Source organism: Neoarius graeffei, chromosome 8 (assembly GCF_027579695.1).
Source record: "Neoarius graeffei isolate fNeoGra1 chromosome 8, fNeoGra1.pri, whole genome shotgun sequence".
Classification (NCBI taxonomy): Eukaryota; Metazoa; Chordata; class Actinopteri; order Siluriformes; family Ariidae; genus Neoarius; species Neoarius graeffei.
Window position 1 is genome coordinate 84,728,400 of NC_083576.1, and position 15,157 is coordinate 84,743,556.

Below are 15,157 nucleotides of genomic sequence, written 5' to 3' on the forward strand. Positions count from 1 at the left end.
AATAAGATTCTTTTGGCACTGTTCTACTGTTTTAGTAATTTCTATAATATAGTATATCTCTCATTCCCTCTCTAACCATCGCTCTTTCTATCTATCTACGCATATCTCTCTATCCATCTATCTATCCCTCCCTATCCCATCTCGTTCTATCACCTCTCTCTTCATCTCCCCTTCTCTATGCAACGGCCCTATCCCCCACTTGATTGACTTGACTTGATTCATTGATTGCATTTCTAATAATAAAAGTTGTTTACTTTGTTAACCTAACATGTTTTGTGTTGGCTCAATTTACCCCACACAGTGGCTCATCTTACCCCGTGCATGGGGTAAGTTGAGCCACTTGACATTTTTTTTTCAAGAGGTAATATCACTCTAACCATAAGAGCTTATCAATTATGTTTTGCTCAGATAGTAATAGTACACTTTGAAATTTGGTATGGTGTGTAGACTGGAAGCAAAAATGGCTTTAACATGTAGTTATGATGAAAAATGTAAAAAGTGGCTCATCTTACCCCACTCTCCCCTACCTAGCAAAATCTCAAGTGACAATGGAACACCCTTTGTTAATGCAGCCCTAAAGAAAATAGGAGCATTCCTAGGGATAGACCTGAAACAACATTGTGCCTACCATCCTGCCAGTGCAGGAGCAGTAGAGAGGGAAAATGGGTCCCTTAAAAATAAACTAAGCAAAGCTTGTGCAGAAACAGGGCTAGGATGGACAAAAGGTCCTCCCTGTAGTACTCACACAAATGAGGATGCAAACTAGGCCTAAACATGGGTTAAGCCCATTCGAAATTCTGTTTGGACGAGTACCCAACATGGGGATAGGGCCAGTTCAAGGAACACTGCTGGACACCACACTGTGTGATGATGCAATGTTGAATTACTGTGCAACGTTGTCCTCTGCTTTGAAATCTATCCACAAACAGGTAAAAGAAGCACTTCCCAAACCCGCTGAGGGACCTCTGCACGATCTACAGCCGGGGATTGGATAGTAGTGAAGGATTTCCAACGAACCAAGTGGAACAAGCCATGGTGGAATGGCCCATTCCAGGTCCTGCTCACGACCCCAGTGGCAGTGAAGGTCACAGGCAGAGTGACGTGGATCCACGCTAGCCACTGCAGGAGGGTTCCTGAACCGGCTGAGCAGGAGGAAGAGGAAGGCCCAAGTGACCAGACGCTGGTAAAGCGCGTGAGGAAGAAAGGCATCACTGCATGGAACAGTGCGAGTATCACATCAATTATGCACGCACCCTCAATAGGGAAGAGTATTTCAGTGTCTAGCCTATAGATAAGTCTTAGGGTTTCGAGTTGCCTTCAAGTCCCGGTGAGGTGGGACGAGGGCTGATAGGGCATGCCCGCCCTCTGAGCACCAATACACGTCAAGAAGGGCAAGGGTTAACTTGGTAACATCACTGAGGCACTGAACAAGATGCGCAAGGTTGCTGAACAATTATGAGCAGACGAACATGGAGGAGACAAAGACAGCTGGTGGCGTTGGTTCAGTAGATGGAAGACTCTGATTCTATCCACCATACTGGTCCTGGGCTTAGTGATTGTGATGCTATGTTTGCTCCCTGTTTTCTGTCAATGTTGTATGTCTGTGTTTCAGAGGCAGCTGACAAATATTGGTTACCAGATGGGAAAATAGACTCAGACGACTTACCTGACTGGCCTCCAAAACCCACACGAAGACCACAACCCACTGTTCGATGACATCAGCACAGTTGACATGAAACTAGTCCTGACTTAAAACACTTTCATTATGATTGTTTCCTGTTCTATTATTCCTGATCTATGTATATGGCTTGCTAGCATTTATTTAAGACATCTACGTCTTACAAAATAGCCTTAGCATTATCTCTGTACACTCAATGACGTGTTAAGTCGAATCTCTCTGAGAACTCGTCACTGAAACTGTGTACAGTTCTTTTCTTTTAGCAATTATTATCCTATAGGATAAAAAGGGGGGAGAATGTGAGGGAAATTTAGTGGATGAACATTCCTATTCTCTGTGTTTCTGTGTTGAGCTCAAGTGGCCTAATATACTGAGAAAGATGTTTTTTCCAATGTTGTAATCGCTTTTCTGTGGCCTTGGTGGTAATGAGCAGGGTGCGTGAGTTCGTCCTAACTACGCATCTTCTCATGATGTAACCACCTTTCCTGACCTCGGTGATGATAAGCAGGGAGCTTGAGCTCTCCCTAACTTGCATCCACGTACCAAAGCATGCCAGGTGCACTCATTAGCAAAGCTTCATAGAAAATCTTGAGCCAATCACGTGAAGACACAAGCAGTGAGCAAATGCCTTTAGAAGTATAATAGATACAGCCAAAAAAACGCAACTCAGAGTGCGTGTACTCTCAGCATCACTGAAGTGGTGTCTTCTACTCTTCTTCTATTCTCTTTCCTTTCCTATTTTATATATCTTTATATGATCTACTATAATAAATAACTGAAAAGACGACTGCTAAGCGTTCTGAAGTGTTTATTAGAAATTTCCATTACAACGGATTGGTTATCATATCAACAGATTTAAAAAAAAAATGCTGGATGGTGCAACGCTAGCCACCAAGTGACGGAATTAGAGTATGTTGAATTGACTCAAGCAGCCTGCAAGAATTTTATTGAAGACATTATTACAGAGAAAACCATTAAGGTTATGTTATGAATGTTTTTACCATGTAGAAAACAGATTACCACCAATCAATCATGACTTGAATGCCATAGCCTGTTTGAGTATTGTTGCTATGTTACTATGGCTACAATTTACCATCTTCTAATGACTACGTACATCCAGCATAATAATACGCCATGTCACAAAGCAAAATTCCTTTCATACTGGTTTCATGAACATAATGAGTTCAGTGTTCTTCAGTCGCCTTCCCAGTCATGGATCTGAATCCAGTAGAACACTTTTGGGACGCGGTAAAACGGGAGATTCACAGCATGAAAATGAATCTGGAAATCTGCAGGAATAGCGTGATGTAGTCATATCCACATGGACCAGAATTTCAAAGGAATATTTCCAACTTCTTGTGGAATCCATGCCATGAAGAAATGAAGATGTTTTCAGAGCAAAGGGAGGTCCTACGCAGAATTAGCACAGTGTTCCTAATAAAGTGTTTGGAGAGTTCAAAAAGTGATGATTTACTGAGGAGTAAAATGCATTAAGCAAAGCATGTGAATGTTTTATACACGTTCATTCTCCAACTTTTATTCTCCAGTCTTGTTATACTCGTATATACACATCGTCTAACACATCAGCTGTGGTTAGATCTACTCAATCTCTCCTTTATGTTAAAACTGTAAACTTTATTATAGTAGATATATTTTTCAGTGGGTTCCTGGGGAACGTATACAAACTCCTTTGTCTTTTACACAATTTATTGTGTGATAGATTTTATTTAAAATGGTTTAAATGGACATTTCTGGCCATCAATCTACTCACAACATTCAAAGTTTTCAAAAATCAAAAGCTGAAATCTCTTTCAGACACAGACGAATATCATAATTCCAATGAAAGACCGTGCCTATTGATAACGTGTCCAAAAACTAGCATGTATATGATAAAAATGAGTAATAATGTCTCAATCGTCCTCTGAAATGCTCTGACTGGAATTGTCTCATTAATTACAATTATAAAGCAATGACTCACAGGAAACCACAAGAAATACTACATAGTGTAAGTATTTATTAGAGGACAGTTAAATGTTACATGTGCATCAAACCACTTCATTTAATTACTGAGTCATTAACTGAGACTAAACATGAAGATGGAACAGACAGTGATACTGAAGACTTAAAAACACCAGGTGGCGCTGTCACACTGAGAATGTGTTAATTGTCTCATCTCATTATCTCCAGCCACTTTATCCTGTTCTACAGGGTCGCAGGCGAGCTGGAGCCTATCCCAGCTGACTACGGGCGAAAGGCGGGGTACACCCTGGACAAGTCGCCAGGTCATCACAGGGCTGACACATAGGCACAGACAACCATTCACACTCACATTCACACCTACGGTCAATTTAGAGTCACCAGTTAACCTAACCTGCATGTCTTTGGACTGTGGGGGAAACCGGAGCACCCGGAGGAAACCCACGCGGACACGGGGAGAACATGCAAACTCCGCACAGAAAGGCCCTTGCCGGTCACGGGGCTTGAACCCGGACCTTCTTGCTGTGAGGCGACAGCGCTAACCACTACACCACCGTGCCACCATGAAACAGATTTATATACTTTTTAAATTTTGCTTTTTGATTCTCCGGGATTAATCCACACCGTGTATCCTGTGTGTGAATGTTTTGTTGAGATAAAAAGCGTCCCGCGTTTTACAGTTCCATAGATTACCGAAGCAAGCGAGCAACAATATACAAAAAATGTGACCACCGTGGGTCGTGTTTGACCTACTTTTAACCAAAACAAGTTCGCATGGGCAAACATGGCGGACTCAGGTCTCCCGCCAGCGGAAAAGAAAAAGAAAGCCTGCTTAGTGAGTGCGACTGCAAGATAGGGCGAGGTTATTGCTGTGATGTGTCATTTTTCTGGACAGATAATTATTCTAGCTAGCGTTTAGCTATCGTAGCCTTAGAATGTATGGGCTGGACTCCATGGTAGCAAGTATGGAGTTACACACCAAATGTTTTAATCTTACAGAGAAACAAACGATAACACAAGAGCAGTAACCGAGAAAAGATATAAATATTTGTCTTTTGTTTCACGGATCTATTCACGAATGTCGACCACAAATTACATCCCTATGACTCAAAACTCTCTGAGGTCGATGCAGAGTCACAATGTTTTCCGCACGTCCCCATCTTGGTGTGACGCAGTTCCATAGTTATGCTAATTAGTTAAAGCTCTTCCCTCATGTTCGGCTGTTTCCTGTTTCCATAGGGCTGTATTGTTTATCTCAGGAGGGAGGAAAATGGTCCAAACATGGAGAAACGTGACTCTCAGGGCATCAAAATAATCACATCTTGTCCTAATGACATTTTTCTTGTGAGACAGAGGAAAATGCCATGCACAATTAAAAAAAAAAATTCAGATGACTTTGCAGTCTCTCATCTCATTATCTCTAGCCGCTTTATCCTGTTCTACAGGGTCGCAGGCAAGCTGGAGCCTATCCCAGCTGACTACGGGCGAAAGGCAGGGTACACCCTGGACAAGTCGCCAGGTCATCACAGGGCTGACACATAGACACAGACAACCATTCACACTCGCATTCACACCTACGGTTAATTTAGAGTCACCAGTTAACCTAACCTGCATGTCTTTGGACTGTGGTGGAAACCAGAGCACCCGGAGAAAACCCATGCGGACAACATGCAACTCCACACAGAAAGGCTCTTGCCGGCCACAGGACTCGAACCCGGACCTTCTTGCTGTGAGGCGACAGAGCTAACCACTACACCACCGTGCCACCCCGACCTTGCAGTCAGCACCTTTAATACATTGTCAAAAATGTGTATTACTATTTAAATTTCTTGAATTAAAATTCTTTATTTTTTAAAGAAGCCCTTTGTAATTATGGACTCATACAATCAGCAACATAGATTCCTGTGATTTGTGCTCAGCTCTCAGCCTTTATGTAACACCCCCACCTTGTGTTTCTTTTCAATTAATGGCACAATAAAATTACATTAAGTAAATCAATCAGGACTTCTCAAACTCCTCCTCCTCTTCTTTCTTTCTTTCTTTCTTTCTTTCTTTCTTTCTTTCTTTCTTTCTTTCTTTCACTATTCCTTTAACTGTATACATTCCACAAACCTCCTCAGCACATTTATTTATTCTTGGAACACAATCTAACTAAGTAAATATGATATTTATTTTGTCAATGTGTACAATATTACAGGCTACTTATTGGACTCATGGAGGGTTTTTTTTAATATCTTTTCCATGGCCATGGAATACATCTTCCGAGATGGTTGTTTAAGAAATGAGAGCCTACTCACTGCATCAGTTTGGGTAAAAAAATTGTTTTAATCAATGCAGGAATTAATCAATGGAGTAATTATCCAATCACAGGGTCTTATGTATTTGTTTATTTAAATCCAAATGGTGACTTTTTTTGGAAGGGCAGTGAATTTTATACAGTATATACAGTATAAGTAGAGTTTCCATACTGTGAGGTTAGTTGTTACATGGCATTGCAACTAGTGCCTATAGAAAATGAATGAATGAAGCTTTAGGTATTTGGAAACATTGTTCCATATGCATGTCTTTGGACTGTGGGGCAAACCGGAGCACCCAGAGGAAACTCATGCAGACACGGGGAGAACATGCAAACTCCACACAGAAAGGCCCCTGCCGCCCACTGGGCTCGAACCCAGAACTTTCTTGCTGTGAGGCGACAGTACTAACCACTATATCACCATCCCACCCAAGTCTCATGTCAGTATTCATATATTCATACTTTAATCATTAGGCTATGGGGGAAGCCATGGCCTAATGGTTAGAGAAGCAGCTTTAGGACCAAAGGTCACCAGTTCGATTCCCTGGACCAGCAGGAATAGCTGAAGTGCCCTTGAGCAAGGCACCTACAGTAACCCCCAACTGCTCTCCACGCTGCTCTGGGGATGTTGTACACTGGTCTGGTTAACAGCATTTGCTAAATGCCTATAATGTATATAATAATAATAATAATAATATAATTTGAGGTGTGTGTATATCAAGTGTTTTCTAACAAGTATTCCAACTAACCCTTTGTCTGTTACAATGAACCCTGCCCATGGCACATCTCGTCACTTTCAGTGGAATTATGCAAATATAAAAACAAGATTATTCCAACTTAAATAGTTTAAAAACTATTTCACAGAAACCAATGACAAAGACAAAATAATTTTCAAATAGCTTCATTTTATTTTTTAGCCATTTTACTTCATTCACAAATACATGTTAATATATAATAAACCGAACATTAATATCACAAATAGAATAAAGATCAAACCCAAAAATAGAAAACAAAAAGTATCACATTCATAAAGAAAACATTCAGTGCATAATAGGTAGCTTTAATGTGGTGAATGGTTAGTGGCCTTTCAGAGACTTGGACATCATTAAACTTTGTGCAAATCTGCTCGAAACCCGTCACGGAATTCAGTCATCATGAAGATGATGATGATGACATTGATGACAATGACAATGAAGGTCAACATGATTAGATGGGTCCCTGGCTTCCTGACTTGTTGTCCAGGATCTTGATGAGCGTCTTCACCCACTGGTCAGTGGGCTTGGCACACACATTCTTTCCCTTCTTGGTTTTGAACCTGTAGTGAAAAAAAAAAAATCAGTATCAACAAAACTGATAATTATACGCCAAACTCTCTCAAGCATGTGATCAAAGATTTATGTCGAGCTCTGTGTAACGAGTAAAGTGACGATTCTGGATAGTAATGAACCAGTTAAAGACATACTGTAATAACCTGCTAAAACATAAATCCAAACTTAATTAGGGTTTTCTAAAGGTATCAACACCAAACTAGAGGTGTGCTGATAGATCAGGAAAAGGAAATGCAATAAAGTGGCACTGTTGTAAGTAATAAAGCACTCTGTCTTGTGCAGTTAGAGGAAAATAATCAACTATAGGGTGGCGTGATTGATTACGGAGTTACTGTTATAACATCACGTTGTAACCCAAAGTGTTTTATTTCTCTTATGCCATATTAATTCACCAATGATTACTGTAAAATAAATCATGAAATTAATATTAATAATGGATTTTATATGTTTTAACTAATATCACATGGCAGGGGGAGTCTGAGTTCTCTGTATAACTCTGTGAGGTTATTTTGTACTTTTTACACATTCAGCATCTTCTTTCAGTCGGAATGTACACACGACCGGCCATTTCTTCTCACAATAAAAAAAAAAACAAACAAACACACCCCCTCAAAAAAAAACAACAAAACCAAACAAAATAAACCAACAAATCTGAGACTGCATTATTTTTCCCATAATTCAATTTTCTGTTGCTCTCTCTCTCTCTCTCTCTCTCTCTCAACCCATCTCTCACAGTCTCTTTCTCATCTCTGTCTGCCTCTCTCTCTCTCTTTTTCTTTGTCTGTCTCTCTATCACTCTGTATCTTTCTTTTTCTATCACAGAAAATGTCAATAATAATAATAATAATAATAATAATAATAATAATAATCACACTTACAGCACGGCCTGTTTAGTGCACTGCGGGCTGGTCAGGCTGTAGCTAACCACCATTTTAGCTTTCAGTGGACGTTGGTTGTAGGAGTAGCAGCAGGCTGTTGCCGTAGGGTTGTAACGTAGCCCTGTGAAATACCACACAATACCACAGTTGAGCCCAAACACTTCACACAATTCTACACAAAGTTAATTGCTAATAATTAATTTTACTGACTGTCGATGTGCCAGGCTTATATAACACACCGACTCAAACCCTGGTGTAATAAAGTCAAATAGTTCACCTTCAGTGAGTGTGATTGCACTCAGTAGCACCACCACCACGGCGGACAGGAGGATCAAACGGCAGGCCGACATCTTGCTTTCTTGCTCGAGCTCTTCGGCTGAATCAAACCCAAAGGATTAAAGAAGATGAACACCTGAGATCTCACTGCCTTGTGGGCCATTAGAGAGTCTGATGTCCTTTTATACACATCAGACCTTCAAGGGAAAGCCCCAGGCAAAGGAAGGCTTTTTGGTGTTCACCCACTGGATGACATCAACTATGAACGGAGGTTTTTTTACTTCTCTTTTTTTGCCAGAGTCAACATGTTGTGACTCTAAAAAAAAAAACAGTGAACGGAGGCGGAGGCAGGGAAAGTCACACGACACGTGGTTCCAAAATACCAAGTCTTTAATATTATTTTTTGATCATTATTATATTGGTTTTAAGCAAATACATTCAATTAACTATCATAGCTAAAGAACAGGGTAGATCTATAAAGTGGTGGTGGTGGTGGTGGGGGGGGGGGTTGAGCCTGGGTGGCAGGTACAATGTGCTAGCCAGTCGCTGGAAATGTTTGCGTTTGAGCCGCAGAACCGTCATAGGAGGTGAATAATTATCAAGGTTCAATCACCAATAAAGAGGAACAATAGCAAGTCATAACATCATGACAATAAGGCATGTATACCCTAGTCACATTATTTATATAGGACTTTTAACCACAGACATTGTCGCAAAGCGACTTTACAGAAAATTAAAGGCTTTAAACATGACCAAATTTTATCCCTAATTTATCCCCAATGAGCAAGCCTGAGGCGATGGTGGCTAGGAAAAACTCCCTCAGGTGACATGAGGAAGAAACCTCGAGAGGAACCAGACTCAGAAGGGAATCCATCCTCATCTGGGTGATAACAGATAGCATGATGAGAAATAATTTGCTTCTATAACTGTGTCCTATATAGTCACAAAGTTCAACGGTGTAACCAAGAAATTTATTCTAGTTTTAACATGAAGTCTGTTTTGTTGAAGTTATAAACTGTTCATTTATGGAGACAGGCTTGCTCATTGGGGATAGATTAGGGATAAAATTAGCTCATGTTTTAAGTCGTTCAAATTCTGGAAACCTGCTTTGCGACAACACTTATTGTTAAAAGCGCTATAGAAATAAACTTGACTTGACTTGAGTGTAAAACTGTTCATGGCAACTGCAGTCCTAAAGTTGTCATGGTGATTATAGTCCTCAGCCATAATAGCAAATCTGTAAGTGTCCAGAGCTATCTTCCAAGTGTGACTTTCGACTGTCCGTATGGGGCCGTCCTCCACAGGAGCAATATGATGAGACTCCAGCCAGATGTAGGGCATCAGGATGGATCAGGTGGGTCCAAGGAGCAGAAGAATCAGCATCTTGCTGGTGTCTCAGGATCGACATGTAACTCACCAGAGAGGGACAGACAGAGGGAGGAGATGGGAGAGGGAGGCAGATTATTAGATATGCCTGGTGTCAACTAATGAGTAAGAACGGTATACATTCTGCACTGAGTACAAGCAGGGACTCTGGCAAGACTAACTATGACAGCATAATTAAAGTCATGAAGGAACCCCGAGACATAAAGCAGCCAGCCACTACACCGTCAACAAACCCAAGTGAACATGTGAGTGTGTTTGTGTGTATGTTTGTGTGTGTAGGCGGACAGCATCCATACATCCCAGTTTACCAGAAAACTCTATGCCTAAGGATCCTCCAGATCTACTCTTTGACCTAATAAAAAAAAAACTATTAACAAAAGGCTTGACTAAACAGATATGTTTTCAGCCTAGCTTTAAATGCTGAGACTGTGTCTGAGTCTCGAACACGACTTGAAAGGCTGTTCCATAACTCTGGGGCTTTGTACGAAAAGGCTCTGCCCCCTGATGTAGCCTTCACTATACGAGGTACCAACAGATAGCCTGCACCTTTTGATTCAAGTAGGCGTGGCGGGTCAGAAAAGGCCAGAAGTTCGCTAAGGTACTGTGGTGCAAGACCATTCAGTGCTTTAAAGGTCAATAGTCATATTTTTTAATCAATGTGAAATTTGATTGGGAACCAAATTATTCAAATTTTGATGAATTGACTCAAGCAGCCTGCAAGAATTTTATTGAAGACATTATTACAGAGAAAACCATTAAGGTTATGTTATAAATGTTTTATTGATTTGACCATGTAGGAAACAGATTTATATACTTTTTAAATTTTGCTTTTTGATTCTCCGGGATTAATCCACACCGTGTATCCTGTGTGTGAATGTTTTGTTGAGATAAAAAGCATCCCATGGTTTACAATTCCGGAGATTACTGAAGTAAGCGAGCAACAATATACAAAAAATGTGACCACCATGGGTCGTGTTTGACCTTACTTTTAACCAAAACTAGTTGGCGTGGGCAAACATGGCAGACTCAGGTCTCCCGCCAGCGGAAAAGAAAAGGAAAACCTGCTTAGTGAGTACGACTGCAAGATAGGGTGAGGTTATTGCTGTGATGTGTCATTTTTCTGGACAGATAACCAAATCATTCTAGCTGGCGCTTAGCTATCATAGCCTTAGAATCAGTGGCGGCTGGTAGTCTTTCAAACAGGGGAGGCTGGTCGGTTACGATATTTCCAGATTTTAAAAGAAAAAAGAAAAAACATATCAATTTTGCCCATACTCTTGCCTCTGATCTGGCTGATTGTTGGCAGGGTCACAAACTGCGAAATAACAGGTTCTTTTGGCCCATTAGCCTACTGTCCAATATACATGATGGTGGTGTTGGGGGGGGGGTATATTTTAACATTTTATATTTTAAAATTGTGGCATGTTGTTTAAAAATTGATCATTATTGAAAGCAGCTCTTTGTCAGGAACCTCAGCAGTAACAGCAGAGTGTTCTGGAATAGGCACAAGCACTGACCTTGGGGAGCCAAACATAGAGCTGGGTGCCACACATTTCATTCAATGACGCTTTCCCTATATTTTACTTATTTTGACTGAGAAATGTTTTATTGACAATTTTGATAACCCTTCACTTTTAATCCAGGTCTGGAGTGTGAAATGTTCTCGGCTGTGTTTTTGTTTAAAAATGTTTTCCAAATTGTAGCTGTGTTTAATTCATATCCAGAGAAATATATATTCCAATATAATATACTCAGCATAAACATTTTAAATAGATTCTATATTTTTGGTCCATCCATGACATATTATTAAAGTAGCCTATTTACTGTTGTTGATGTGGGTCACTTGCTGTTAGCCAATTCACTTTCTCGTACCAGGAGAGCTGAAAGGAACGAGTATTATTCCCTACCTTTTTCACCAAGTCAATTTGAGGCGTTGGTCTACTTGGCATCCGTGCGCAGCTTTCTTGCTAGCTGACTAGCCCCCTCAAGTTCAAGTTCAGTCACTCAAATAAACGAAATTTCTGGAACTAAGATAGCAAACTTGACAACACTATATTTACACTTTATTTACAATGAAAATATATACAAACTAAAAAAGCTGGTAGAAACTGTATGTAATGAATGAAATCGAAATGTAAGCTGATCTCTTACAATACACCACAGCACTTGCGAATCCGCATGGGACTGAACTGAGATTCACCGCTGCCTGTCTATATTTGAAACGAGCTGTCAATCAAAGAAAATATCCGGCCGCTTTCACCAATCACCAGTCTCCTCGCGGAAACTGCCATGTCCCTCCCACTGTGAGGCTCGGAGTCCGTAGGCGGGCATTTTCGCAGTATTTGTCCAATAACCGTCTTACATTTTGAGATTGAAAAGCACATAGCTCCCAAATGCCATTGAAGTGCACTGAGGCTGGGAGTCCGTGAGACTCCATGGGAGGGCGGTTTCGCAGTATTTGTCCAATAATCGTCTTGCATTTTGATATTGAAAGGCGCATAGCTCCCAAATGCCATTGAAGTGCACTGAGGCTGGGCTGCATCGCGCTGTCGCGAGGGGGAGAAACTCACGCACACATTAGGTGAACTGGGGAAAGTTATAACGAAAAGATTTCGCACTGTAGTTGGGTTGAGCACATATATTTCTATGATTCTGGATCTGAAATAGCAATGTTATAACTTATAACATTGCTATTTCAGATCCAGAATTTTTAGAGGAGGCTGAGCCTCCCTCGTTGTCTTAGAGCAATCGCGCGTGCTTAGAATGGCTGGACTCCACGGTAGCAAGTGTGGAGTTACACACCGAATGTTTTGATCTTACAGAGAAACAAACGATTGAACAAAAGCAGCAACCAAGAAAAGATATAAATATTTGTCTTTTGTTTCACAGATCTACTCGCGAATGTCAACCACAAATTACATTCCTGTGACTCAAAACTCTCTGAGGTCGATGCAGAGTCACAATGTTTTCCGCACGTCCCCATCTTGGTGTGACGCAGTTCCATAGTTATGCTAATTAGTTAAAGCTCTTCCCTCATGTTCGGCTGTTTCCTGTTTCCATAGGGTTGTACTGTTTATCTCAGGAGGGAGGAAAACGGTCCCAAAATGGAGAAACGTGACCCTCAGGGCATCAAAATCATCACATCACATCTTGTCCTAATGATATTGTTCTTGTGAGACAGAGGAAAATGCCATGCACAATTAAAAAAAAAATTCAAATGACTTTGCAGTCAGCACCTTTAATACAGTGTCAAGTGTGTATTATTATTTATCCATCCATTATCTGTAGCCGCTTTATCCTGTCCTACAGGGTCGCAGGCAAGCTGGAGCCTATCCCAGTTGACTATGGGAGAGTGGCAGGGTACACCCTGGACAAGTCGCCAGGTCATCACAGGGCTAACACATAGACAACTATTCACACCTACAGTCAATTTAGAGCCACCAATTAGCCTAACCTGCATGCCTTTGGGAGGAACCGGAGCACCCGGAAGAAACCCACGCCAACAACATGCAAACTCCACACAGAAAGGCCCTCGTCAGCCGCTGGGCTCGAACCCAGGACCTTCTTGCTGTGAGGCGACAGTGCTAACCACTAAACCACCATGCCACCTTTATTACTATTTAAATTTCTTAAATTAAAATTATTTATTTTTTAAAGAAGCCCTTTGTAATTATGGACTCATACAATCAGCAACATAGATTCCTGTGATTTGTGCTCAGCTCTCAGCCTTTATGTAACACCCCCACCTTGTGTTTCTTTTCAATTAATGGCACAATAAAATTACATTAAGTGAATCAATCAGGACTTCTCAAACTCCTCCTCTTCTTTCTTTCTTTCTTTCTTTCTTTCTTTCTTTCTTTCTTTCTTTCACTGTATACATTCCACAAACCTCCTCAGCACATTTATTTATTCTTGGAACACAATCTAACTAAGTAAATATGATATTTATTTTGTAACGGTGTACAATATTACAGGCTACTTATTGGACTCATGGAGTTTTTTTTTTTTTAATACCTGAACTTTCCACCCACTAAATACAAGTGAAGGTAATAATGAGCTCTTGTATTCGAACCACTCCATAAAGTCGTCTCCAACGTCCCAAAGACTTTCAAAGACCGGGGTTAAGGTCAGGACTCTGTGGTGAGTGAAAATGATTCCTCATGCTCCCTGAACCACTCTTTCACTATTTGAGCCTGTGCCATTGGGAGAGAAAAAATCCATTGATGTGATAATAACCTGGTCATTCAGCACATTCAGGTCATCAGCTGACTTCATTTTATTGCCCCATAACATTGCAGAGCCTCAAACTGACCGACTGATTCAACCCCAGATCTTCACACCGCCTCCACAGGCTTGTACAGTGGACTCTATGCATGAAAAGCGCATCACTTCATGAGCTTCCCTTCTTACCCTGACACGCCCATCGGTCAGGATTAGGGTCAATCTGGACTCATCAGACCACATGACATTGTTCCATTGCTCCAGAGTCCAATCTTTATTCTGCCTAACCTTTTCTTCCATTTATCCTCACTAACAAATGGTTTTCTTATGAACACACAGCTGTTTAGTCCCAATCCTGTGAGTTCACCACATTGTGAGTGTGGAAATGCTCTTAATTTCACTATTAAACATAGCCATGAGTTCTACTGTCGAGTTTTTTTTATGACTCGACTTCACCAAGTGTTTTAGTGATTTCTGATCACGGTCAGTCAGGATTTTTTTTCCAAATCACATTTCTTCTGACATTCCATGTCCCAACAGCCAGCCGCTGTGTCCGGGGATCAGGTCATCGAGGCCCCTGCCTTCGACTGCCACCCAATCCACACTGCACCAATCCCCTACTGCTACTTCTGTGGGTGGTGAACCCACAGGAGGTCGGGCCCACGTCACCTCTTCGGGCTAAGCCCGGCCGGGCCCCATGGGTAAAGGCCTGGCCACCAAGCGCTCGCATACGAGCCCCAACCCCGGGCCTGGCTCCAGGGTGGGGCCCCGGCTGCGTCATACTGGGCGATGCCACAGTCCTTGATTTTTTCTCCATAGGGGTTTTTGGTGAACTGCTCTTGGTCTGGCCTGTCACCTAGGACCTGTCTGCCTTGGGAAACCCTGACAGGGGCATAATGCCCCTGACAACATAGCTCCTAGGATCATTCAAGAACACAATCCCCTCCACCACAATAAGGTGGCAGTTCTAGGAGGGGTTCTCGGTGTTCTTCCTGAGGTGCTGGCTGAGGTCTCTGGGGAAAGGGAAGTTTGGGCTTCCATGATTAGACTGCTGCCTCTGCGACCCGGTCCCGGATAAGCGGAAGAAGACGAGACGAGACGAGACATTTCTTCTGCA

The 15,157-nt window shown here is 41.6% G+C and overlaps 1 protein-coding gene across 1 annotated transcript; it reads right to left on the minus strand.

The window, feature by feature from the left end:
• Positions 1-6,836: 6,836 nt before the first annotated feature.
• On the minus strand, positions 6,837-8,581 carry LOC132890274 (C-C motif chemokine 3-like). The gene is made up of 3 exons (XM_060927086.1): positions 8,435-8,581; positions 8,158-8,278; positions 6,837-7,266 (listed from the first exon to the last, which is right to left on the minus strand). Exons 1-3 carry the CDS (start codon positions 8,505-8,507, stop codon positions 7,158-7,160), a joined length of 303 nt encoding a protein of 100 aa, XP_060783069.1. The 5' UTR covers positions 8,508-8,581; the 3' UTR covers positions 6,837-7,157.
• Between the last annotated feature and the right edge of the window lie 6,576 nt (positions 8,582-15,157).